The following is a 25,201-nucleotide window of genomic DNA, read 5'->3' as shown; positions in this document are numbered from 1 at the left end:
TTTATGTAAAGAACACTGTTTATTAGAGAATGAGGCAGCATGCATTATTTTACTGACAATAAACACTTTGAAACATAATAAATGTCAGGGGCGGATGGAAATAAATTAATAGAGAAAGATATCACATGATGCACGACGAAGCCCGCAAGAAGCAACTCTCCGTGACGCGCCACACAGTGGAGTGGCTGCCCGGGCAAACGAAGCTAGTGAAGAAGATGTGTCGGCAAGGATTAAATTTCGGGTCATCGCCTGCACAGGCCTGTGCTGGTCTATTGTCTTGAAATTCTTTTCGCTTTTGTACTACACTACAATGAACACATTTTTTTTTTCAGAGATTAACTAGTTGTTCAAGCATTCTGAGACTGCAAAATACACACTATGAATATAAATATAAAGCACATCACACTCACAAACACACATACAAACAAAAGAAATATAATTGTCTTAAGTTTAAACCTAATACCTAGAAGGTAGACGTTCAAGAGCAACAGCGCTGATCCAGATTGAAACTTTTGTAATTATGGTAGTTTGCGCAAAGGAATGTCCTGTTTAGTGTACAATGGTGCCCAGGAAATGCTGGCTTGTTCATTTTCACTCAAAAAGATCAAGCCAGAAAGTTACTGACTCAGTATAATTGACATGTTCTTTGGTGCAGTGATCTTGGCAGCCTTCTAAAGGCCCTTGCTATGGGAAGCAACAGGTGAAGAGAACAAAATCGAAAGCACTTGTCGCGTAAAAAAGGTCTACTACAGAAACAAAACAAACAAAAAAATGCACTCTGATGTAGTATAAAAGGTACGCTTTCTTGGCCGGCAAACAAGTATTGTACGCTCAGGCAGGACGCCACGACGGTACAAGTGAGTCATGGACAAACTGTGCATCGTTCGTCACCACCATTTTGATTTTTTTTTTAAATACAAGAAGAGTGGTGCCGTTTTGCAGTGTCGCTTCCAAGCAGGCGGCGGGAGGCGGCAGGGTGGACAGGCGGGACGGCGTCCACTCGAAGAAGGGCGAGGCCTTGCAGCACAGCTGGGCGCGCCGTCTTCAGGGCTCGTCCTCCAGGCGCTTCATGTGCAGCTTCACCTGGACGGAGCGGAACGGAACGACAGGCGGCTTTAGTTTGGGATTCGTGGTGCGGGAGGTCCGGGGACTTGTCCGGGGAGGTCGCGGCGGGGTAATTGTAACGCCGCCGCGAGAGAGACGCGAGGCCCTCTCGCTCCCTTTCTCCATTGTCCAATCAGAAAGGGCGAAGGGCAGCGCTCATTACGGGCCAATCTCGCGGTGGGAGGGGAGTAGGTCACAGTATGACACGGTGGACCACCCACGCCACTGCGGGCGGGGCACTGGGCGAGGCGGTAATTAAGCCCTTCTTTTCATTTGGCCCGACATTCGTCTCAATTAGAACGCGGGGTATCTTCGCAATCGGGCGGGCCGAGGGATGCCGCCGGTTCGAATACTCGACGGGTCTTTCCTTTCGTTTCGTCTGTGTGGGCGTAGGAATGTCCGAGCCTCACCTCCTTGTCGCTGGTGCTGACGACGGTGTAGGTGGTCTGCGTCTGCGAGGGCACGGGCGCCGCGAACACGAACGTGTAGAGCAGTCCTGCCGCCATGGCGCCGGCGCAGGGCCCCATCCAGTACACCTGCAAGCACCACACTCGTAGAGACTCGCCGACAGAGACTGTGGCAGGCCAGGCGAGGCAGGACACTCACCCAGTGGTGTTCGTAGTCTCCCGTGAGGACCGCCGATCCGAGCGAGCGGGCCGGGTTCATGGAGGATCCGGTGTAGTCGATCTGCGGCAGGAAACGCGAGTCAGCCCGAGCGCCTGCGCATCGGCGGGTAGGCAAACCAACACACAGCGGCGCGTTGCGGCGCGTGCCGCCGGCGCTACTCCGCGCTGTGGAGCGGCACCCTGCAGATACCCCGCGCGGCAGCCGCGGCGATACTCACCGTCGCCAGGTGGCCCAGGGCCACGGTGAGGCCGATGGCGAGCGGGGCGGCGTACTTGCACTCGGGGCGGTTGGGGTCGCACACGGCGAACACCACCAGCACCAGGACGAAGCCCAGCAGGAACTCGACGCCGAAGCCCTGCGCCGCCGTCAGGCCCTTGGCCGTCAGCTTGGTGTTGCCCAGCACGTCAGCGAAGGCCTCGGGGGTCACCGCCTGCTCGAAAAACGTGTCAAAATGAAACCAGAAAACGCACAAAAATAATCGCACCCGAGGTGGATTTGAAACCCAGCCCACGCCCACCTTGACGAGGCCGGTGCCGATGATGGCGCCGACGCACTGCGCCACGACGTACAGGAAGCCCCGGATGACGGGGGTCCTGCCCGTCACCAGCATGCCGGCCGTCACCGCGGGGTTGACGTGCGCCCCCGACACGTGGCCGAACACCTGGAAGCAGAAGAGAGCGACATTATTTCGAGTGTAGGTTGCATCCTTTGTGTGGCACACGTCACGCGTGCAGAGGCCAGGGCCTAGTTAGCGCCCAGCCTCCGCCTCTCCACCCTGCTCCTCTTCCTGTCCGGTCCCTTCCTCTTTGAGGTCGCCGCCGCGGCGCTTGGCTTGGTGCTTGCTTGGCGGACAAGGTGGACCGGGCGGACCCCGCGGCGGAGAGCAACGGGCCAATCCCAAACCGCCTCGGATAAAGAAAGCCTACAATAAGCTGTCATAAATTCCCCCGATCCTCAGTCCCCACTCAGAAACGAGCCCGACCCACATTTTCGCCACCGCCACACAACGGCACGGCGCCCACGGCCCGGCGCGGCGAGCGGCGCGGCGCCCAGCGCCCAGCGCGGCACCCATGCCTCGTCCTATGAATATCCGATGGCGGCCCGTGCGCGCATTATAGTGCCCCGGCCGCCCCGGCGGAGGTGTTGTTGTTGCCGGCGTGGGTGTTGTTGTTGTTGCTGCGGGCTGGCCGGGCTGCACGGCGCGGGAATAAAGGTCCGCGACGTCTCGTCTCGTCTATTTTCGTGGCGCCGCGGTGACAGCCTCGCTGCCCCACTGCCCCGCTTGGCCGCGAGGGGCACCCACGGGGACCCGGGGACCCCGGCCGCGGGCTGACGGGCACCCCATCGGCCCCGTTGTTTACATCGGCTTGCGACAGCGTCGTCCGCGACCCCGGCGCCGTGGGACCACCACGACGACGGCACGGCACCTCACGGCCCGACGGCAGGGCCACTGGCAGAGGCTTTGCAACGCCGGCCTTCCCGCCGTCAGGGCCTGCGGGGCCTGCCGTGCCTGCGGGGCCTTCGGGACGGATTCGGGGCGACTTTGATCTGCCAGGCACTTGAAGCGTGGGGAAGGGTCGGCCTGTCGCTGTCCGGCAAGCGCTGACCCAAGACATGCGCTGCTGTACCGCGCGGTTCGCGACTACTTGAGCCCCGTAATCCCGCAGCTCTGCGAGGACTCACTCGGACATGCATGCGGTACATGCAGTGCGCTTGAGCACGCCGTCTGTCTTGTGTTGGACGAGGGCACGCAAGAGCAACCAGTGCCTCGTGATGATGCAGTGGTGTGGCAAAAGATATTAACGAATAAATCGTTTTGTTTGCTGAGGCGTGACTTGGAGCTCTATCTCTATCCATCTCTCTCCCTCTCGGCACACGGAGCACCACGCCACACAATGAGGCGATAGATTCTATCTCCGTCCCGTGAATGCGAGCTAACGACTACCGATGACACTCATGCCCATTTTGGGCTCCTTCTATCCTCCTTCATCTGCTGGCCCGTGTATACCTTCTCCAAGACGGACCGACCCGATACCCTGAACCCAGCACGAACACCCTGCGAAACACCTGGCAGTTGAAAACCGCCTCACCTGCACCACGGCGAACACCACGAAGCCGAAGGTGAGCGACACCTCCACCAGGTCGTTCTTCAGGGAGTTGGTCTTGACGCAGGACATGACGCCGAAGAAGTTGAGCAGCAGGGTGCCCAGGCACTCCGCCGCCAGGGAGCGGTACAGGTTCTGCTGCTTCAGCTCCTGGTGCCCCAGGACCTTGTTCACGTCCGGCATGGTGGCGGTCTGGAACAGACAAGCAGGGCGTCAACACAACAAGTTCGGAAGGGTGGGCCAGTGACAGTGTCCGGTGGGAGCGCTACATCCAGAGAGACCGAGGTTCAAATCCCAGTATTATTTTCATTTCGTGTGTGTGTTTCTCTGTTTGCACCCCTGGCTGTGCAGAGCAGTGCGTCATCGCGGAGTCCCGGCCGTCCCGGCTTCCTGCGTCGTGCCGGCGGCAGGCTTGGCGGTGCCGCGGGCGTGACCGTCCGTACCGTCCGTGTGATCTTGCACTCGCCGCGCCGCACGTATTTAGATTTACTGCGAGGCGGCGCACGGCGCAGGCAGTGCACGCCGCACGGCCCGCGTGCCCACCGCGCACAATGGCCGGTGGGATGCTGCGGCCGCGGCGTGCGTGCAGCCGGCGGGCAGCCAGCGTGCAGCCGGCGCGCCACTGCAGTGTGCGTGCGTCGATCATACCGGTCGTTGTTTGTTAATGATTGGGTAAGGAGACGGCAGCCGGTGCTCCTAGTTTGCCCGACCCTCTTTTGCCCGGCCTGGCTAAATATCGGAAATGTCAGCGCACGTTAGATCGGTCCCATGCAGACAGGTCGTCTAATGCCGCCGGCCCGAATGTTGGCACACCGCATTTCGCGTTTCGCCCCGCCGGGTGATTATCGTTGGAGGGGCGCCACTCGAAATGCCTCGTGTTTGACGAGACATATGATAATGTCAGCGCCACGCCGCCCCGCCCCTCCATGCGGTGGGGTGGGTTGGCCGCCGCCGCGGTGGCGACGAGGTGGCCGTCGTTGCAGCGACCATGGCGCCAGGCCGCCCGTCGCCACGCCACTGTGGGACTCGGCCAGTCGGCCACGCGGTGCGCGCTCTTGGCGTGGTTTTGCCGGTCGGGTCACCTCGTCGTTTTGCCCCGCCGCCTCGCACCGCTCTGCTCGAAGCTCGAACCGACGAACCATAAGCATTAAAAGAAAATCCGTGCAACGAACTACGGCCAGCTGCATTGATTTTAATCGCAGGGACAAAAGAAGTCACGAGAATGCAAATGGGCCCCGCCCCGGCCAGCCCCAGTCCCGTTCGGCCTGCGCCGGGCCTGCCCGCTGCACGCGCTGCACGGACTGCCTTGCCTGCACTCCTGCACTGCATGCGGCTCACGGCGTCGCGGGCGAGTTCCGTTCCAGTCGGAAACAATCAAGGCGCGTGCATAACAACGAGGCGCATCGCCTCCTCGACTGCGCCGCCGCGGCCTCCCCCCCTCTCTCTAATTAAGGTTTGGCTGCGTTCAAGCTGCCTCGGGGACTCATTTCGGTAAAGTACGTCCGCGGCGGTGACGTGCCGCGCCGCAGTGAAGCCTTAAACGAGGGCCTGCCGAATGCTAGTTACGCGTGCTTACGCGGGGTGTGGTCCTGGTGTGGTCTGTGCGGCCCCGCGCAGCCCTTGCCGGTGTGCCCTGCGGCCCTCGGCCGGCCGTTTGGCGGCAGCCGGCCGCGCCCTCTTTTACAGCGCCGCGCGCACCGAGACCCGGAGCCCCGCCCGAGACCGCGGCAACACTTGCCGGACTTTTCCCGCCGCGGGCGCCGCCTCCACGCCGCCAGGCCTCCAGGATGCCGACGTTCCGACGTTCCGACGCCAGTCGCGCCCGAAACAGGGAATTCCTCGCTCTACACACACACCGCGGCGCTCCGCGGGCTGATCGGGGCACGGGACGAGCAGAGAAAAAAGAGCGCGCTGTTATTGCGACGTTCGAATCACATGTGTCCGGGGCAAAAAATGGTTGTGGTAACGAAATGAGCCGTGTGGCTTGGCTGCCTCGCCGGCCGCCGCGTCCACTAGACATTCCGCGGGTACTACTCGTACTTCTTGTTGCTGAGTGCCAGGCCCTAATAAGGCCGAGCCCCGGGCCCGGCGGGCCCTTCCTCGACCATCACGGCCTTGTGGGGCTGGCGGGGTAGCGGGGCCGGCAGCAGGCCCGCCACCGTGACGGGGAATAATCAGCCCAACGCGCTGGCATTGGTATGTGTGTGTGTGTGCGCGAGAACTTGACCTTGTTCGTCAGGAAAATGGGACACATTATAATCAAGTTGCAATGACACGGCGCCATGCGCCCCGCAGAACGGAAAATGGATTAGTTAGAGGAGTGTGAGTGTGGGCGAGTGTGTGTGTAAGAGGCCTGCGGGCCTTTGGGAAGGGGGCGGGGCGCTCCGTGAGACTTCAGCGACACATCCCACGACAAGACACGACTCTCGTACGAATAAGGTTGGCAGCCCTGTTGCGACTTCGCGACGCCCGGGACGTGAGCGGGAAAATTTTAAAAAGCGCTCGCGAACGAACGGGAGGGGAGGTACCGGGCGGCAGGTACACTGGCCATAAATCCGGCCGGCTTCTCTCTGCTGCTCCGGTACGGGGCGGCGGCGGTGCGACACGGCGTGGGACTGCACCGTGGCGGGGCTCGCGGCTTACGGCTAGCCCCCCGGCGGCCCCCTCGCGGACAGGTGGCCGCGCGACGCTCCGGGCGGCCGTCTCCGGGCAGGGGGGCGGCGCTCCAACCAAACCGGCCCGATATTGCACGTTTCCTTTTCCGGCGAGGCGGCGCGGCGCAGCGAGGCACGCCACTGCAAGGCACTGCAAGGCGGTGGTAACACGCCGAATAACAAACGAGCAGTCGGCCGCCTGGTTTGGCCGGTGCAGAGCCGTGGACTGATTTCGGGCAGCGCGGCGCTTTCGTCGCTCTGTCTCTCTCGCGCCCCCGCTGGACGCCGGCTGGAGTGCGAGAGGGAGACGGCTGCCTGCTGGAGGCGCGGGCTGACGCCTCGAATGGAGCTGTCGAGCTGGTGCCAATTGACGCGTCCACGAAGCGTCCACGAAAAGCGTACGACTTTGACTTCCTCCCAGCCTCTCCGCCTCTCATTGCTAAACGGCGCATAAAACCGCCGCGGCCGATGGCGACTGCGCGCCGCGCCAGTGATTGACAAAATCGTCGGGCCGGGCCGGCCGGGCCGGGAGTCGCTACATGGCGCACGGCAAAAATTGAAGGGAAACAAGACACCAACAACAGTTTCGGCGTTTAAAAATTCCGACATCGAAATGCCGTGCCGGAGAGCGTGTCTGCGTGAGAAGACCGCCCAAAACGCATCGCAGGTGGCGAATGCCTTCACACGCACACAGGCACGCGATGGCCCGCTGCACACACCGACACACACACACACACGCACGCACACACACGCACGCACGCTGGCATTCGGTGGAAAGCGCGAGGCGCCCTGGCACGGCGTCATTGTATTGTGGCCCTCTTGGCCGCCCCGCCAACAGAAGGGCCGCGGATGATGTCCACGACGTCCACGACGTCCGAGAGGCCAGCCCGCTGTCCACTCCGCCACGCCGCCGCCTCGTCTCGCCTGTCTCTCTAGGCGCGGTCGTGGTGCCGCGGTACATGCGTGGGGTGGCGGGCCGGCCCCACTGGACGGATACATCATCCCGTGACGTCATATGGAGATGGAGGCCCTGCCTCGGCCTGCCTCGGCCAGCCCACGGCAGGGAACCACGCCGCGCTTGGAGCTGCCCAGTCCGCTTTGTTCTAGCCGGACCCTCCGTCGCAATAAATCCGAGAGGGATCGAACGAAACGCCCAGTGCTTGGTCGGTCCGTCTCTCTCGCTCCCACAGGGAACTCCCAACGGGCGCGAGAGAGACAGAGCTACGAGTTTGTCGAATAATTACGCGCAGAAGGCGTTCCGTTACCGAGGAGGGGCGGCCAGCCAATGCTCGGGCCGCCCGAGTCCGAGTTCGCGAACGCGGAGCGCTGTGCCAGGCTGTGCGGACCAGCGAGGTTCGAACTGGTCCGATTTGTCAACTTGTATCTGTACGCCGATCTGCGGCCCGCTCCCAGGACCACCGCCCCTTCGTGGGCACGGCGGGAAGCTGGCTTAGGACCGCTCTTGAACCTTGTCTAACAAGCGGCAATGATTGGTGAAATAAGAATTTGGCGGACCGCGGGCGTTGAACCCGCGACAGATGGACCCCGGAGCAGGCACATTGACCTCTACGCTGAGCACACTCTGTGTCGACTGTGGCCTGTGCCGCCGTCGGAAAGTCGTTCCCCGGTTAAGACACTGGAAGACCAAGAGGCTTTCCCGATGAGTCCCGCGGCACTGCGGCACGCGAGGGCCTGCCCTGGGCCTGCCCCGGCGTGGCCGCGAACGTGCCGCCACACCGCACTGCCGATCCGCGGGCTGCCCATCAGATAGGTGGCCGTCCACTCCGACCAGGCCGCCGGGTCAGCGCGCGGCCGCATCGCCAACCCCATCGGCACGCCGGGTGCTCCGAGTACGCCGAGCCGAGAAACACGTCTCACTTCGGGGAACGGCCCCGACTTTTCCTCTTTGTGTCGCCGGCCCCCGCCCGGGCGGCCCTGGGCCCTACGGATCAGGCGGAATCGGATTCACATTGCGGTCCAAAGGTCGCCACAGTTTCCCGCGGCGGCTTCGCCGTCGGCTTAAGTCGCACGCACTTGTTGTCGCCGGCCGCGCGGAATCGGATTCACATTGCGGTTCAAAGGTCGTCAAAGTTTCCCGCGCGGCGGCCCGTCGGCGTGGCGGCTGGCCGCGTCACGGCCCGCATTCCAGGATGGCGTCGGCGGCAATTACATCCACGTCGTCACTCCGGTCGCCGCGACGCGTCTTCCGCGGAAACAATGAGGCGGCAAACCAATGTGTTAGCCAGATTACAGAAAAAACACGCCAAAGAAAACAGCTCTGGGTATTTTTGTGATGTCCCGCAGACCGACAAGAACGGCCCACAGAGAGTTTATTTTGTTTTTAGTTCAAAATTATCGTAGTGGACACTTTAATGAAACGCATCATCTGCGTTCACGTTCTGGGCTTTCCTGAACTTCCCCCTCCGTGCGTGCCCTCAGCCAGGAAGGCCGTCGCAGCACCCCGCTTCCGGCTGCAGGCGCCATGGCGGCGATGACGGACTCGAAAGCGCCGCTTAAGTGGCGATCAAAAGCGTGCTTTCCAGTCCTTGGCCCGGCGGCGCGGCGGCCGTTCCTTCCTTTTTACTCGAGTTTCGTCCCTGCGTCCCTTCGGCCGGGCCTTGTGCCGGTGCTGACGGCCCGGCGCGTACAGTGTGGGCGTCGGAGGTGAGAGCGATGCCGCGATGCCGCCGTGCCGCGCTAATTGCTCGTAAGAATGTTGCCTCACGCGCCACTGTCGCCCTGCACTACACCTTTAATGGTCGCAACGCTTTTGCCCGGCGGCCCTTCGCGGGGAAATGGTGGAAATGCGGCGATTTCCCGCCGTGACTCGCCTGGAAAATGACGCGGCCGGCGCCGGGGCTGCTGGTCACGGGAGAAAATTGTGGCGTCCTGCCGCTTGGTTCCGTCTCTGTCGCACTCGTGGGGCGTCCCGTGAGGGTGCGAGAGAGACAGGGCGACGGCTGGAGGCAGATAGCCGGCCGGCGGTGGCGGCGTGCCCCGCCCGGACCCGCCTCGGCGCCAACCGGGCAGCAGCGTGTCGATAAGAACACGCTCCTTGTGCGTACCGCCGAACCGAACCTCGCCGTTCCCCGAAGCACCGCCTGCCCCCCCGCCCCGCGATACCCACGGCGTCGTTGCGAAAAGCCCGGCGTGAGTGATCCAGCGATTTCCGCGGAAACGGAACGACCAACGAGGAGCCGGCCGCCGGCACTCCGCCACTCCACTCCACTCCACTCCGGCTGTCTGGAGCAGAACGAGGATGCCAAGGACACGGCGAGGCGGTAAGACAGAAGGCGTGCCGTCTTGTCGCGTCGTCCCGCAGGCTGACAGGCGAATTACAACCAACCAGCACACCGGAATCGCCACTAATCCAGAAATATGTTTTTAATTCGCGATCGCAGCCGCTTGTCGCGGAGGGTCTGGCACGGCCGCTGGCTTCATTGCCCGCCGGCCTCGCGTTCGGGGATGCATTGGTAATTGCAGCCGGAAGGAAGTCCAGTCAATCCGCGCCACTGCCAAAAGCCATCTGTATGCGCTTCGCCTTCGACGAGGCTGCCCAGGCTCAACGCGCGGCAACCTTCCGCCAGTTTGTCGCCAGATGTAACAACCTCGCGGACACGTTGTGCACAACGGCAGTGCCGGCACCGCTCGGCCCGGCCCCCCCAAGGCTCCCTGCTGGCCGGCCGCCAGCCCCCGGCGGACGGTCAAAGCCCCAGCAAGGTGCAAGCATCAACGCCTTCATTAAGACCATCGCCGCCACTGTAGTCGAGCAGAACAGTGCCCGCTCTTTTTGCAACCTTGTTCTTCCCGATCCCCAGGGCTGTCTTTGGCGATGGCTTGTGTGTACTGCATGTTGTTGTGGTGGCCCGGCTCGCCATCGTTACCTAGCCTCGCACAGGACTATCCAGTTACACGCGGGGCCCTGCTCGGCCCGGCCCCCGGCCATGCGGGAGCAGCGCGCCCCGGGCCGGGCCGGCAAACGCTGCTCGGTTCCCGTTCGTCAAGTGCATGAGCGCGGCGGCGTTCCCGGCGTTCGCACGCGCACCGCTCTATCCGAGTAATTATTTCGCCCCCGAGCGGCAGCTTGCCAGAAAAGACTTAACTCGGCTTCTTTACGATTGTTATCGTATTTCACCACTGTTATTTTTCAGCAGGTTGGCACCACAGCAGGGTGCTATAACAGGGCGCTTCCTAATTATGTTTTTTTTTGTTTTTGTTTCTTTGTCTGATGCGCGCCGCGGTCGCCGCGTCAGTCAGTCCTGCCACCTTGCGCGTGAAGCGCCAAGCGCCGCGCACGGAGAGCGGCAATTACAAAGTCTCCAAATGACGCGGGGATGCCATCATCGGCATCATCGGCCGCAGGCTCCTCTCAAGCTCCCGGAGCTCCGCAGCGTCCACAGCGTCCGCAGGCAGGTGTGGCCGCGTGCTTCCTCTGCTTCGCCTCCCCAGAGCCTCTGCAGAGGTTCGCTCTTTCTCTCTCACACTCACAGCCCTGTCTCCCTCTCTCTCCTTCTCGCCGCGCTCTGAGGAGCGAATTAATTGCCGGGCCGCCTCCGAGGCGACGCGTTTCATCCTCGAATTCTTCGGCTTCGCCGCTACTATCATCTCGCGGGCTGCGTCCGGGAGGACAGCAGTGTAGCGTCGGTCCCCTGGGGGCGAAGCGGCGAAGGCGAAACAGTGCGGGCACTGCGGGCACCCACACCAGGCGGCCGGGCACGGTCAGGCCAGCCACAGGTGCCACGTGGGCCAAAATGCTCCGATTCGCTTCACCTGGGTTCACTCGCGACCGCCCCCCCACCAGTTTAACCTCTTCCCTTCATTCCTCAGAGAATGTTTTGGAGTACTGTATGGGAAACTGCGTTCACTTGCACACTTCGAAAACACTCGCGAGACAGTAGTAGCGATCCATAGTGAACAGACACAAACCCACCACATTCGGGGGGCATTTGAACTTTTTAATTCATTTTTGAACTAATGGGTTCCGGCTGCCTCGATCCGGCACTCACCTGTTGGGGGATGGTCCTGGTAAATTGGGTGAACACACACACACTCACACACACGCGCGACCACTGTACGACGGCTAGCTCAGTCTCTCACGCCCTCCAAAGCACGACTGTGGACGGCAGGACGGCACCGGGCCCCAGGCCCCGGCCCGCGCCCCTCGTGCCCCGCCCCACCGCGCCCCGCCTCGCCCCGCCCCACCCGCCCCGCCTCGCCCGCCCCGCCCCGCCTCCACCGCGCTCCGCGATGCGTTCCCCCGCGTAGCGCTTCGCGACGGGCAGGGCACGCAGGGCAGGGCACGGCAGGGCACGGCACGGCACGGCAGGGCACGGCAGGGCACGGCACGGCACGGCACGGCGTGGGCCGCCCGAGGTACAATCACCACCAACAGTTTTATTGAGGGGACGTGACGCTCCGAGTGCTGCGAGTCCTTAGCGCTCATTTGGTTTGTCGTAAAGGCAGTGCCGCGGCATGCCGGCACCGGACCGGATCGCGCGGACTGCCGAGCGTCCTCGACGAGGTCCTCGAGGTGCTTCTGTGCCACTCCTCGTCCAATTTATTCCTTTGTTTTCGTTTTTTTCGGGAGGGGGCGGGGGTCTTTTCCGCCGATTTACAGTGTGAACACGTGATGGGGGTTCGCACGGCGCGAAGCCGAAACCCGAGAAAGAGGGCTGCTTATTCTCGGAAAACAAGCAGACTCGCCACCGCATCATCTCCCCACCAGCCTTAGCCTTCTCGATAGCGAGAGACCACCAACAAACTGCACCAGTTCTGCGCTAAGTCAGACCGGTTTCCCAGATAATCCCGCGAGGCGGGGCTGCGGGGGCTGCGGGGGCCGCGGGGCTCGGAGCCATGCACTACCCCCGACATGACAGTGAGCAAGACCACGGCGTCACTGCCGGGACAGCGAAGCGCTGTGCAACACGCACCGCGATGAATGGAATCAACCCGAGCTCGGTCTCTCTCTCTTCTTCTGTCCCTGGGCAAAGTTGCCCGACCACAGCTCTCGCCGCACTGCTGGGGGTGACTCTTTGGCCTCTGCCGAAATTCCCTCCGCCAAACAGATTCGAAAACTGAATTAAAATGCAGTGCGAGGCCAATGCCACAGCTGTCCCAGTCCTCCTCCTCCAGAGCGCCTGCTGGCGGGCCGTCCCGTCGGACTCCGGTGCGGGCTGCCTGGGGGGGTTGCCTACCCCGACGTCCGCAGGCGCCTCGCTGCTTGCGCTGTGCTTTCTCGCCGCGCGACAGAGACAGACACTGTCAAGATGGCCGAATTAGCGCAGAAAGAAAGGAGAAAGCGAATGGCCGCATCGCCGCACCGCCACGCACGAGCACATAAACACGGTGCGGACGACGCGAGGCGACGCGAGGCGACGCGAGGCGCGCTTCCTGCAATTGGAGTTATGTGCGCGCACCGCGGCGGCGCAAAGTGCAGCCGTATAAGCCGACCGATTGGGCGGCCGGGCGCTCCGTCTCTCTCGCACCCCTGCGCGACGCGCCGCGACGCGCCGCGAGAGCGACAGAGACGGGGCGACGAGAGCACGCCGTTCGGAACCAGGGCGGGCGTCGGTCGGGCATATAGACCGCACCGTTTTGCCGCTCGTAAACGACGTATGAAAGTGCAGAGCGATAATAAACGAGCGGAGAGTCGGTCCTCGCCGAGTCCTAGCCCGGCCGGGCTCGCCGCTGGGGGCCGCTGGAGTCGAGAGAGCACCACTATCTTGCCGGGTTCTTCTCGTCGTCTGTCCTGCTTGTTTCCGCGTCCGTTGCGGAGGAAAGCGACCGCCGGCGACCAGCTCCAAGTGCAGCGTTATAAGGGCATCGTCGAGCGCGTCCAGCGTACCCCCTTCGCACCCCAGCGTCGTCGGCGCGCCAGGCATCGCCGGACAGCGCAGCGCCGGGGCGTGTCCTTCCGCCGGCGGCACCGCGCCGTGCCGTGCCGTGCAGACGGCCCGCTCCGAACGGCGCCGTCTCTCTCGCACCCACTCGGGACGCGCCAAGAGTGCGACAGAGACAGGGCGACGCAGCGCTTCGGACTGAGCCTGCAGCACCGCGGTTGCATGCGGCACGCAGCGCGACACTGTTGCTCATGCTTCGCGCGAACCGGCAGTGGAAAAATCGCGGTGCGCGGCGCGGACCGCGGAGCGAAGGACGGCTCAAATGGACCGCCGCACGAGACGGCTGGAGCGGCCCGGGAGTCCCCGCTGCGTGGCGTTCCCGATAGCCGCCGCTCATTCAGCACAGCGCTTTCGTCGCTCTGTCTCTCTCGCACTCAGGGAGCCATGCGTCAGGGAGCGAGAGAGACAGGGCGACGAGTGGGCCGTCCTAGCGAGGGTCCGGGTCCTCCGCCTCATCAGCGGCAACGCTTCCAGAAACCGATGGCCGCCAAGGTGCCCGCCAAACTCGGAGACGAGCGAGTGTCCGCTCGTTGTAGTCCGTCGTCGCGGACGGTGGATGCGACGACGGCGCCGTGGTCTCTCTCGCGTGCCGTGCCTCGCCGCGGCGCGTGGCCGTCCGTCCGTCCGTCTGTCTGTCCGTCGTCCTTTCCGTCCGTCCGTCCGGCCGACGGCAAATCGGCACAGGAAGGACTCGCGACGAGGCCGGTAGTTACAGCCGTTCCAAACGTCACGAGCTATTTTCGTTCCACAAGCTCGGTCTGGACCGCGATGCACGATGCACGCGCCCTGAGGGAGATCACCCCACGAAAGGCTCGGAAAATTCATTCTTCTTTTTTCCCGTTTGCTCGCAGGCGAGTCAATGAAGCTTCGAGGTGACACTGCGACCGCATCGCCGCCGCTTGCCTTTGTTTTACGGCAGCAACGTGTCGGCATCGCTTCGACTGCCCGGCGAGTGACTGACGCCGCTGGCGACTCTGCGACGCTCTGCGTCCACCTGGGTCGTGCCATGGCCGTGCCATGGCCGTGCACTGTAACGCCGAGGCGGGCCGGGGCAGATGTCGCGGAGCGTAAACCATCCCCACATGCCGACAAGAGACGGAGAGACAGTGAGACGGCGGTGGGACGGTGCCAGCGGGAGGTGGCAGCGCCCGGCAGCGCCTGCCCGCGGGGAGGAGCACCTCGCGCTGGCACGCCGCGGGCTCCTACACCGAAAGCGCCCTCGCGTCAGCCTTCCTGGGAACGCGGGCGATTTCGCCGAATCCGGCCGAATCCGGGTTTGCTCTGGGTGAGCAACTTGGTCATGTTTGATAAATCTGATAAGGGTCGATAATAAAGTGCTTGACCTCACACGACCAATACAGAAGTCCTGCTCTCAACGAACATGAATTTTAAGGAGCGCCTGATTAGAAAGGGTATTATGGTGAGTGAAAATATATTTCCTATTTTGTGTCGTGAAAAATTCACTTGGATGCATCTCCCACAGGCTCGGACTGGCCAGGGCAGACAGGCAGAAAAATCTGCCGGGGCCTTTGGATTTGTGACCAGTAACGTCACGAAGTTGGTCAAAAAGTGATTGAATCTCCGAAAGTGGCCGTTTTCGCTGAATTTGAGCGGCCACTGCTTCGATCTAGTTGCAGCCAACGGCCTCCCTCGACGTCCTAGTATTCTCAAGACCCTACTCTTTCATGCCCTGTATCGGGAAGACGTTGACCACAACGATTTGCCTTTGACCGCAACGATTTAGGGACCAAAGTTGGTCAAAAAGTGGTCGAATCTCGGAAATTTGCTAATTTTGCTGACTTTGGGCGGCCACTGTGTCCAATCTAGTTGCCGTAAAAGGCCTCCCTCAACGTCCTAGTATTCTCAAGACCCTACTCTTTCATGCCCTGTATCGGGAAGACGTTGACCACAACGATTTTGCCTTTGACCGCAACGATTTTGGGACCAAAGTTGGTCAAAAAGTGGTCGAATCTCGGAAATTTGCTGATTTTGCTGACTTTGGGGGGCCACTGTGTCCAATCTAGTAGCCGTAAAAGGCCTCCCTCGACGTCCTAGTATTCTTAAGACCCTACTCTTTCATGCCCTGTATCGGGAAGACGTTGACCACAACGATTTTGCCTTTGACCGCAACGATTTTGGGACCAAAGTTGGTCAAAAAGTGGTCGAATCTCGGAAATTTGCTGATTTTGCTGACTTTGGGGGGCCACTGTGTCCAATCTAGTAGCCGTAAAAGACCTCCCTCGACGTCATAGTATTATTAAGACCCTACTCTTTCATGCCCTGTATCGGGAAGACGTTGACCACAACGATTTTGGCTTTGACCGCAACGATTTTCCGACCAAGTTGGTCAAAAAGTGGTCGAATCTCGGAAATTTGCTGATTTTGCTGACTTTGGGCGGCCACTGTGTCCAATCTAGTAGCCGTAAAAGACCTCCTCGACGTCATAGTATTATTAAGACCCTACTCTTTCATGCCCTGTATCGGGAAGACGTTGACCACAACGATTTTGGCTTTGACCGCAACGATTTTCCGACCAAGTTGGTCAAAAAGTGGTCGAATCTCGGAAATTTGCTGATTTTGCTGACTTTGGGCGGCCACTGTGTCCAATCTAGTAGCCGTAAAAGACCTCCCTCGACGTCATAGTATTCTTAAGACCCTACTCTTTCATGCCCTGTATCGGGAAGACGTTGACCACAACGATTTTGCCTTTGACCGCAACGATTTTGGGACCAAAGTTGGTCAAAAAGTGGTCGAATCTCGGAAATTTGCTGATTTTGCTGACTTTGGGGGCCACTGTGTCCAATCTAGTAGCCGTAAAAGGCCTCCCTCGACGTCCTAGTATTCTTAAGACCCTACTCTTTCATGCCCTGTATCGGGAAGACGTTGACCACAACGATTTTGCCTTTGACCGCAACGATTTTGGGACCAAAGTTGGTCAAAAAGTGGTCGAATCTCGGAAATTTGCTGATTTTGCTGACTTTGGGGGGCCACTGTGTCCAATCTAGTAGCCGTAAAAGGCCTCCCTCGACGTCCTAGTATTCTTAAGACCCTACTCTTTCATGCCCTGTATCGGGAAGACGTTGACCACAACGATTTTGCCTTTGACCGCAACGATTTTGGGACCAAAGTTGGTCAAAAAGTGGTCGAATCTCGGAAATTTGCTGATTTTGCTGACTTTGGGGGGCCACTGTGTCCAATCTAGTTGCCGTAAAAGGCCTCCCTCGACGCCCTAGTATTCTTAAGACCCTACTCTTTCATGCCCTGTATCGGGAAGACGTTGACCACAACGATTTTGCCTTTGACCGCAACGATTTTGGGACCAAAGTTGGTCAAAAAGTGGTCGAATCTCGGAAATTTGCCGATTTTGCTTACTTTGGGGGGCTACTGTGTCCAATCTAGTTGCCTTAAAAGGCCTCCCTCGACGCCCTAGTATTCTTAAGACCCTACTCTTTCATGCCCTGTATCGGGAAGACGTTGACCACAACGATTTTGCCTTTGACCGCAACGATTTTGGGACCAAAGTTGGTCAAAAAGTGGTCGAATCTCGGAAATTTGCCGATTTTGCTGACTTTGGGGGGCCACTGTGTCCAATCTAGTAGCCGTAAAAGGCCTCCCTCGACGTCCTAGTATTCTTAAGACCCTACTCTTTCATGCCCTGTATCGGGAAGACGTTGACCACAACGATTTTGCCTAGGCTATTGACCGCAACTTGTGTGGGAGCGGTAGACTCACAAAGTTGGTCATGAAGGGTAAAAACTATGATGATCGGGGGCCTTTTGCCGTCTTATCTGCTGGGGCCTTTTGGGGGCCAGTCCGAGCCTGATCTCCCATAGTGATGTGCAAGCTAATATTTTTCCGCGCGACATCAAAGTCACTGCCGAAGGTGACGGCCGGGGCACACCCCTGCTTTGGCACAGGTCCGCGCGCTGCACCGCCCCTCCCAGTGCAGTGCCGTGTTTACAAACAGACAGGCCGAGGAAGAGGATCTCCCGACGGCGGGGACGGCGACTTGGACGGTGACTTGGACGGCGACGTCGCGGACGGTTGCGCGACGCGACCGGACACACATGTTGGCAGGCTGATCCGCGAGGGCGTGAGGGAGGGCGCAGGCCGAAACCCCTCCGCAGCACTAGCATGACACTACACTGGCGAAACCGGGGGAATGGATGGGCGCGCTCGCTGCTCGCAGCTTGCTTTGTGAGGCGCGGGGGAAAACAAACGAGGTGGCTGTGCTCGCTGCGCTGGTGTTTGATTGCTGGCGCCCCGCCGACCGGCGGCCAGCGCATTTCTCAAAATGTTACTCCCGCCGACCGATTCCGAGAGTCGTTTTCGTCGTTCTGTCTCTCTTTGCACTCACCCCTCACGGGTGCGAGAGAGACGGAGCGACGAAAACGACTCTCGGAGTCGGTCTGCAGCTTTCTGAGACAAGTCGCACCGCTGTTCGGCGGAGCAATTCTTCAACGGCGATCTCCCAGTGCGATGATCGAAACCCGTCCGCGAAGTCAAACAGCCCCATTTGTTGAATATCATGGTAACCACACGTAATCCTCGCCCCTTTTGCTTTTGAGCAGTTTCGGCGGAGGACGAGTACCATCATTTTGATGTTTCCAACAGTGCAACGCGCTGCAGCGCGTCCCGCGGTCGGCGTGTGTGGTCTGCGGCCGGCCGGGGGCTTGACTGGTCCTCTGGTGACTAAGTACAATGTGCCGCGGTCGTCGCGGTAGTCGCGGCAGTCGCGGTGGTCGTGGGAAGGCGCAGCGGTACGACACTGGCATGACGACGACCTCCGCCGAGGAAAGTGACGGAAGTCGACAGCTGTCGTGCGTTCCCGCTAGTGTGCTTGCAGCCCTGTAGTAGAACTAACTCTTCGGGCCCGAGGGCTGCTGCTGCCTACCCATCCCGACCGCGCCCACACTACCAAAACCTCTCAAACCATTTTAGGCCCTACAGTTCTACTCCCGTAGGCGGTGGGTACTTGCTAGATGAACTGTACGGCAACTTGTTGGTACCCGCGGATTGTACCTGCCCCCCCCCCTCCCCGCTTCCCACGCCAAAGTAGTAGTACTGCCCGCATCGGAGCGGCTAACTGGCTAACCGGCCAACCACGTCAAGCCGAAACGTAATGGCAACGGGCGGGGCGTGGAATATTGATCAGAAGCGTCCAGACTATCCCAGACTACACGGACGGCCAGCCTCCCTGCCTCTGCCTTCCTGCCTCACGACTGTACGCCACTGTTCCCTTAGTCAGTCCGGTTCCAGGTTCCAGGTACGTATACCGGGAACAGTCCTTACTAGCTGAGTAAGACATCGCGGTCCCGGCTGTATTGCTCCGACAATTCAGACACTACTCTGTGAGCAAGAAGGCGACTGCTTTTATTCTGCATGAGAGTACGCCCTCATGCCTCTGACTGCCTCCATGTCCAGAGCGTGTAAAAATTGCGGTTCGAAAAGGTTCGATTGCCTGCTGCGAGCACAGCCTCCTCGCACCTTGACGTTCGTCTTCTGACACGGTCCATTTGCAGTGTACTCCCCACTCCCTGGTGGAAGGCTGGGCCAGGCGGGGAAGTCCAAGCCTCCCAAATCGGGTAATTGCCGCCGCTGTTGTTGTGCAGACGGGCCTAGGCGGGCCGGCGGCCCGGGCCCGCGCGAGTATTCCGAAATTAATTCGACCATCCGTCCTGAGAAGCGGTGTGACGGGGCTCTGTCTGGCCACGACCACACGGCACGCGGCGGCACGCGGCCAGGGCAGAGTTGTGTCGCTCTGTCTCTCTTGCGCCCCTTCGGAGCGCGCCATGCGAGTGCGAGGGAGAGCGAAGCGACGCCGCCGTGGCCGCCACACTGCAGAATCGCTCGGCTGGCAGGCCGACATCCACTCATCACCATCCAGCCGCGGTGCCGCGGTGGGCCCCGACAGGTGGATTAATCGCGCTCTGTCTCCGCGGCGGCGTGGCTTGGCCGCTTGTCGGTGCGGACCTACCCCGCAGCGCCCGCAGCCCGTTAGAACATGGCTAGAAGCCGCGCCCGTTCCCGCGTTCCCGCCCTGCGCTAGCAGGACGCTAGCCTCGCGCGGGGCAGCCACCTGGCGGCGGCCAGCGCAACTAAGCGAAACCAGCCGCCAGCGCTCCGAGTTCGAGCAACGTCCGCGAGATGGCGCGGGCGCTGCACAACGACCACTCGCCCGCGGCGGCACCGTCGGGGTGGCGGTTGGGTTGCCTAGGCTCCCGGCGGTGGCGCAGTGCTGGCCCGGTGCGATGGGTCGCCTATGCCCCCGGCTGAGGCTCGCGGCCAAGTCAGATGGGTTGCCTACCCAGTGATCGAGCGGATCATTATCGCGTACTTTTCACCACGGGACGATTGCGCCGAAGCTCAATGCAGTCCTCCCAGATCGACTCGTCTAATTTCCGCGTTGACATTTATTTTGACAGCGTTGGCAGTGATTCGTTCATATTTGTTTTAAATCGTAGAGGTACGTTAGTGTGATGTGTACAGATAGCGACGGACTCAGTGACGATTATTTTTATCGGAATGGGACTTCATATTAAAGCTTGTTATATCCCATATCTTTTTTTTTGCATGTGTGTTTTTTTATGAGTCAGGAGTATGACACATTAAATATTATCTACTCCTGTCATTTCTGCTGTGGTTTGGTTGGCTCTGTTGCATATGTTCGGTTGTTGGAGGGATGAGAACATTGAGTAACAAGATGTTAATCTTTCCAAATTTTTTGTATTGACTAGACAAGGTATTTACAGTAATGTCACAAGACATACATTTAGTTTAAATTATTCATAAATACTGAAAGGAAATTTACAACAGGGAAAGTGGCAGAGAACTAATAAATTACTTATCTTTTCCAATGAATCTACCATCCTAAGTCACATAAGATGAAACCAATGGGTTGAGCATGTTGATCATCTCTTCACACACCATTATGCAGCTAAACAACAATAGAGATAAATATAGCGCAGCCAGAGTAAATGCAAAAAAAGAAAAGGAAAAACAAAATCAATTTATGAAAACAAAATTTAACAGTTGATTTGATACTCTAGAGCCATATTACGTACATGAATGAATTGTCTGTATGAATCAACCATATTAATTAATGACTAGATGCACACCTCAAGTTATTATTTGTTCTTCCCTTGGAGTCATAAACTGAAGTCATGAAATTCTTCAAAGGGAGTTACATAATATACTGATATGTATGTACCTTAGCTGCCAGTGCATCAAATCCTGGTAATAAAATAATTTTAAATGCATCTCTCTTTACAGGAATATTGTACAAAAAAACATAAACTCATCAATAAGGAAAATGCAGAACACTACAGTAATGCTGAAGAATCCAACACTGTTCAATTCTATACATATCACATAATGCCACGTCCACAAGCATAGAAATAGATACAATTGTCACAGTTGTATTATTCACAATTGCAAAAGTGGACTATCACGTAGCGGAAAAGTACACTGAGAGGGAAAGCACCGAGAGCGTTTTGTCACTGCAAAGCAAAAGAAACTATCACAAATTGTAATAAGTGAACTTGTGCATTGCATTGCCTAGAGCCATGATAACACAAGTGCTACAACGCACACATATAAACTCATACTTTGCAGCATCTACCAACTATTCTCCAATGAAACAAGTTTGGTGCCACCTCAACACAGTGCGTACACAATATATCACTTGAACTTAAACAATAAGAGAAACCATAAATTAGGCACACATCATTCAGTCACACACACTCACACGAATAGGCGCACTCACACACACACTCTCACATGGCGATACAACTACAGACAGATCAACTGGAGTACATGGCGCGTCCCAGCCGGATCTGGAAGTCCTTGTAGAGGAGCTTGCCGCCCAGGGGCACCCTGCCGAGGAACATGTCCATGGACATGAGGCAGAGGGCCTTGCCGTTCATGAGGAAGCGGTCGACGGGCACGCAGGGGAGGTGGTGCAGCATGGCCATGAAGTGCAGCCAGGTGGCCACGTCGGACCGGGACCAGCACCGCGGGTCTGCAAACACAACAAGAACGGCCACGTTAGTCAGAGTGTCTCGAAGCCGCCAACGGGACGCGAACCCGCGGCCAACAATCGCCGCGTTCCCAGTGTTCCCACACGTCGTCTGCCGCCGCCGCCTCCTTCCGGCCCTTCCGGCCGCCGCGCCTCATATTCTTATTCTTATGCCGCTTCCGGTTTCCGCGCGCCTTTCCGCCAAAGAGCGGCGCGGCGGCGGGGCGAGGGGGGAGTGGCGGGGCGGACCGCGACGCCGGATGCGTGCGCACTGCACGCCACGCCGCCACGCCGCCACGCCACGCGCGGCTGGATGGGGCGGGCCTGGGGCGGGCTGGATGCACCTTGCGGCGCGCGTTTCCAGAATGAAGCCGTTCCCCAGGTCCGCGGCATAAGGCGGCTTCGGGCCGCATCCGCCCCACGGAGTGCCCTCCGCGCCCCGCCGCGCCCCGCCGCGTCGCGGACACGCCGCGCTGCCTTTCGGAAGGAAGGGCAGTCAGTGAGCCTCGCGATCTGGCAATTAGGGGCTCGCCGCGGCGGTCTCGGTGGCCGCGGAGCCGCGGACCGGCGGAGCGCTGCCGGCGTCTATGACCCCCTCCCCCCTCCCCCCGCGGGGTAAACGCCCGCACAGCCCGCACAATCGACAAGCTTCAAGAGTTTGTTTTATGTTTTTATCTCGGTCTTTTTTTTTGCAGTGACTCGGCCCGGGCCGCCGCAAACCCGATCCGCGCACGCGCGGCTGAGAGTGTGAAAGCCAAAGCCAGAGCCACGCGCCGCGGCGCGGCGTTGGGAAAACTTTCTCCGATGGACTTCCCCCGCCGGCCTGCCGGCCCCGCCGCGCCTTGCTTTTATTTGGCATCGCCAGCCACGTTATTCGGGCTTTCAAACTCGAAACCCTGTCCTTCTCGCCGGCAAGTCGTTGTCAAAATCGAGAGCTCACCTTTGGGTAGGTCGGGCTCCGGGTAGGTCGGAGCGTGGCAGGTCTTCCACTCCCATGATCTGAGCTCCGTCTGCACCCCCATTTTCAACTGCATCTCTGCAAAAGAGGAAGAAGAAGTGGAGGTTAGCAACAGCGTCTCGTCGAGAAAGCACAGCGAGGAGCAACAGCGTGTTGCGGTCAGTTAGGCCCTGCAGTGCGGTGGCCGCGTGGCCGCGCGCCACGGCCGTTCGGGCGAGTAGCGGGACCGCGAAAGAATCCGGCTAGAACATCTGTGTTTACATCGGCACCGCGGGGGGCGGGGCGGGGCGGGGCGGGGCAGGGCGGGGTGGCTCCGCGCGGAGTGTATATCCCCCGGAAGCCAACAGAGGGGGAAGGGGGAGGGGGAGGCACCCCGAACAGGACGTCGCCACTCCTTCCGTCCGTCCAGCCCGCCAGCTCCACCAGCCACCCCTGCTCGGCGTGCTGCACGCTGCATCCTGCCAGGCCGCCCCGGGGCCCGACTGGCCCGACTGGCCCGAAGGCCCGAAGCGCGGCGCTGCACCGCAGGAAGCAGGTGACTGGACCGAGCACCACGCGCCTGCTGCAGGCTGCAGGCCGCGCTCGTGGACCTCGAGGAGGCCGTGGCCGAGACTGGCTGGCTGGAGGACGGCGACAGCGTGGCTAATTGCGCACCAGAGGGGCAGCCCGCGGACTCGTGGGAGCGGCAGAGCGGCACATGTGCAGGAGTGGTGCAGGAGCTTATCAGTGGCTATCGATGCACTCGACGAGGTCTCGAGGCGGCGTGCTTGGCGCACCTTATCAGTCGAGTGGAGGGCCTTGCAGGAGTGCCCTCACCGCCACGCACGGCCGGGGCTGCCAGGCTGCCAGGCTCAGAGTTCAGGACGACTCGCAGCCGGTTCGGATTGGAAATTTTTGGCGCTGTGAGGCGGGGCGGGGCGGCGAGGCGCGGCTCGGCGGACTCTAAGCGCCGCCGTGCCGTGCCCTCCAAGATGTGTGTCTTGGCCGAACGGCCCCGCACCGCCCCGCACCGCCCCGCGCCCCTCCTCTGCAACCTCGACCACCGCCGAGCCCGTCAAGGTTGTGGTACAGACGCCGGCGGCGGCGTCGCGGGCGGGGCGGGCGGGCGGGGCGGGCGGGCGGGGCGGGGCGGGGCGCCGGGCGCCATGCCCGTCCGCGGCCCAAGACGCTCGGCGTCATCGCGTCGTCGTCGGTGCTCGATGCGTGCACCACCGCCGCAGCAGCCATTAAACTTGGCAGACGCGACCGAGCCAACTCAATTCTCTTCAATTTGCGCAGACAAGAGACGGGGCAGGGGGCACCCGCCGAAGGGGGTGCGCCGAGGCGGCTGAGGCGCCACGAGGCTGCGACGCTGCGAAGCGCGCCTCCAGGCAGCAGCCCGGACAGGGGCGTCACGTAATTGCTCCCGATTGGGCGGGCTGGCTGGCGGGGCGCTTGCACCCGAGTACTACGGCGCGTCCTGGAGTGCGGGGGTCGCGGCCGGGGGGCGGCTTATCAAGGCACCTCGGGGCTGACGGTGACGGCCTGCTGCGCGGTGCTGCGGGGATTCTACCGCGCAACGCGGCCAAATCGCGAGCAACGGGACTCGGTCGTGACTGGAGCTCGGTGCAGGGTCCTGATCCAGCCGCATAATCCCGTCGGGATGGAATGCCTGTGGCAGCCTGGCTGCCTGGCCGACTTTTCCCGTGCTGCCCGCCTGGCTAGGCTTGCGGGCTGCGCTGCCATGGCTGCGCTGCGCAGCACAGGCTGGTAGGGTACCGTTCAACTTTCACAAGGAACAGCACGGCTGCCCTTCCCTGCGCCGCCGCGGTTGCCGCTGCGCCTGGCTGCCCCGCGCAAAGGACCCGCCGAGGACCCGCAGCCCGGAGCGAGGGGATAGAGGATCGAACCGCGCGACAGGGGTGGTCAGGGGAAACGCCCCTCCGCGCGACCCGACCCGACAGCACGGCAGCGCGCCCCGCCCCACCGGGGGGTGGTGAACCTCGGTGAACCTAGAGGGGCAGGCGCGGCCAGGGCTCGGGGCGGGGCGGGGCGGGGCGGGGCGGGGCGCGCTGAAAGCTGAAAGCCTGCGTCAATGCTTACAATGCTCAGCAGGCGAGGAGGAGAAGAAGGCTCGGCTAATCCACAGGGCTGCTCGTCGACGGCGTCGACGGCGAGGGCAGCGGGGTGCACTGGTGTGTAATCCAAGTGAGGCACTACGCGAGGTACTCGTCGTGGGCAACGGGAGCGTGGCGCTGACTGCGCGTCGGCACGACCGATCGACTCGGCGCGTTGGAACCAACTGAACTGGCTGGCTGCTGGCTGGTGGCTGGCGGGTGGAGCGGGCGGTGGCGGGGCGGCTGCCTCCCCCCGTCCCCGACCCAGAGCCAGAGCAGCCAAGCCAGGCGAGGCAGGGCAGGGGAGGGTGGCGCAGCGTGGTGCGGGCCCCGCGACCAAAACATCTGCTCGGGCCCCCGCCAGCTCGGCTGCCCGCCTGCCTTGGCCTGCCTGCACTCGCGCCCGTATGCCTGCCTGGCGGCCCTGGCTGGCGGCGCGGCCGTGCGGCTGCCGCCAGAGCGCGCTGGTGTCGAGCCACCTTAAGAAGGGGGCGGGGCGGGGGAGCGGCGGGAGCGGGTCAGGTGGAGGGGGGAGGTGCATTCGTGCCTTAGGAGCGCAGAATGCAGTCCGTTCGTCAACGACGTCAACTCTATGACCGGGCCGTCGCCGTCGTCGTCGCCGTCACACACGCGGCCTTGAGGCGGCGGCTTGGTTTCGCACGACAGATAGTCTCAGGTTCTGCGGCCCGGCGCCGTCTAGGTGCCAGCCTTCACACACTGGCCCCGCGCTGCATCCGCCGC

The 25,201-nt window shown here is 60.9% G+C and overlaps 2 protein-coding genes across 2 annotated transcripts; both read right to left on the bottom strand.

The window, feature by feature from the left end:
- Positions 1–11,607, bottom strand: LOC117641483 (aquaporin AQPAn.G). Its single transcript, XM_034378850.1, has 7 exons — positions 11,497–11,607; positions 3,822–4,028; positions 2,249–2,392; positions 1,949–2,161; positions 1,711–1,791; positions 1,515–1,640; positions 1–1,083 (listed from the first exon to the last, which is right to left on the bottom strand). The coding sequence occupies exons 2-7, from the start codon at positions 4,017–4,019 to the stop codon at positions 1,045–1,047; spliced, it is 801 nt and encodes a 266-aa protein (XP_034234741.1). The 5' UTR covers positions 4,020–4,028; positions 11,497–11,607; the 3' UTR covers positions 1–1,044.
- Positions 11,608–20,095: 8,488 nt separating this feature from the next.
- On the bottom strand, positions 20,096–24,663 carry LOC117640967 (transcription factor ETV7). Its single transcript, XM_034378026.1, has 3 exons — positions 24,447–24,663; positions 22,347–22,442; positions 20,096–21,409 (listed from the first exon to the last, which is right to left on the bottom strand). The coding sequence occupies exons 2-3, from the start codon at positions 22,438–22,440 to the stop codon at positions 21,192–21,194; spliced, it is 312 nt and encodes a 103-aa protein (XP_034233917.1). The 5' UTR covers positions 22,441–22,442; positions 24,447–24,663; the 3' UTR covers positions 20,096–21,191.
- Positions 24,664–25,201: the final 538 nt, after the last annotated feature.

The sequence above is a fragment of the Thrips palmi genome, unplaced genomic scaffold (genome assembly GCF_012932325.1).
Source record: "Thrips palmi isolate BJ-2018 unplaced genomic scaffold, TpBJ-2018v1 HiC_scaffold_15, whole genome shotgun sequence".
NCBI classification, from domain to species: domain Eukaryota; kingdom Metazoa; phylum Arthropoda; class Insecta; order Thysanoptera; family Thripidae; genus Thrips; species Thrips palmi.
This window is presented reverse-complemented; position numbering and strand designations above follow the sequence as displayed.

Coding starts and splice junctions, on each gene's coding strand:
- LOC117641483 (XM_034378850.1), bottom strand. CDS start 4,019: ATGCCGGACGTGAACAAGGTCCTGGGGCACCAGGAGCTGAAGCAGCAG. Junction 2,393..3,821: donor TGGTGTTCGCCGTGGTGCAG/GTGAGGCGGTTT, acceptor TTCTGCTTCCAG/GTGTTCGGCCACGTGTCGGG. Junction 1,084..1,514: donor TCAGCACCAGCGACAAGGAG/GTGAGGCTCGGA, acceptor CGCTCCGTCCAG/GTGAAGCTGCACATGAAGCG.
- LOC117640967 (XM_034378026.1), bottom strand. CDS start 22,440: ATGCAGTTGAAAATGGGGGTGCAGACGGAGCTCAGATCATGGGAGTGG. Junction 21,410..22,346: donor GGAGCCCGACCTACCCAAAG/GTGAGCTCTCGA, acceptor TTGTGTTTGCAG/ACCCGCGGTGCTGGTCCCGG.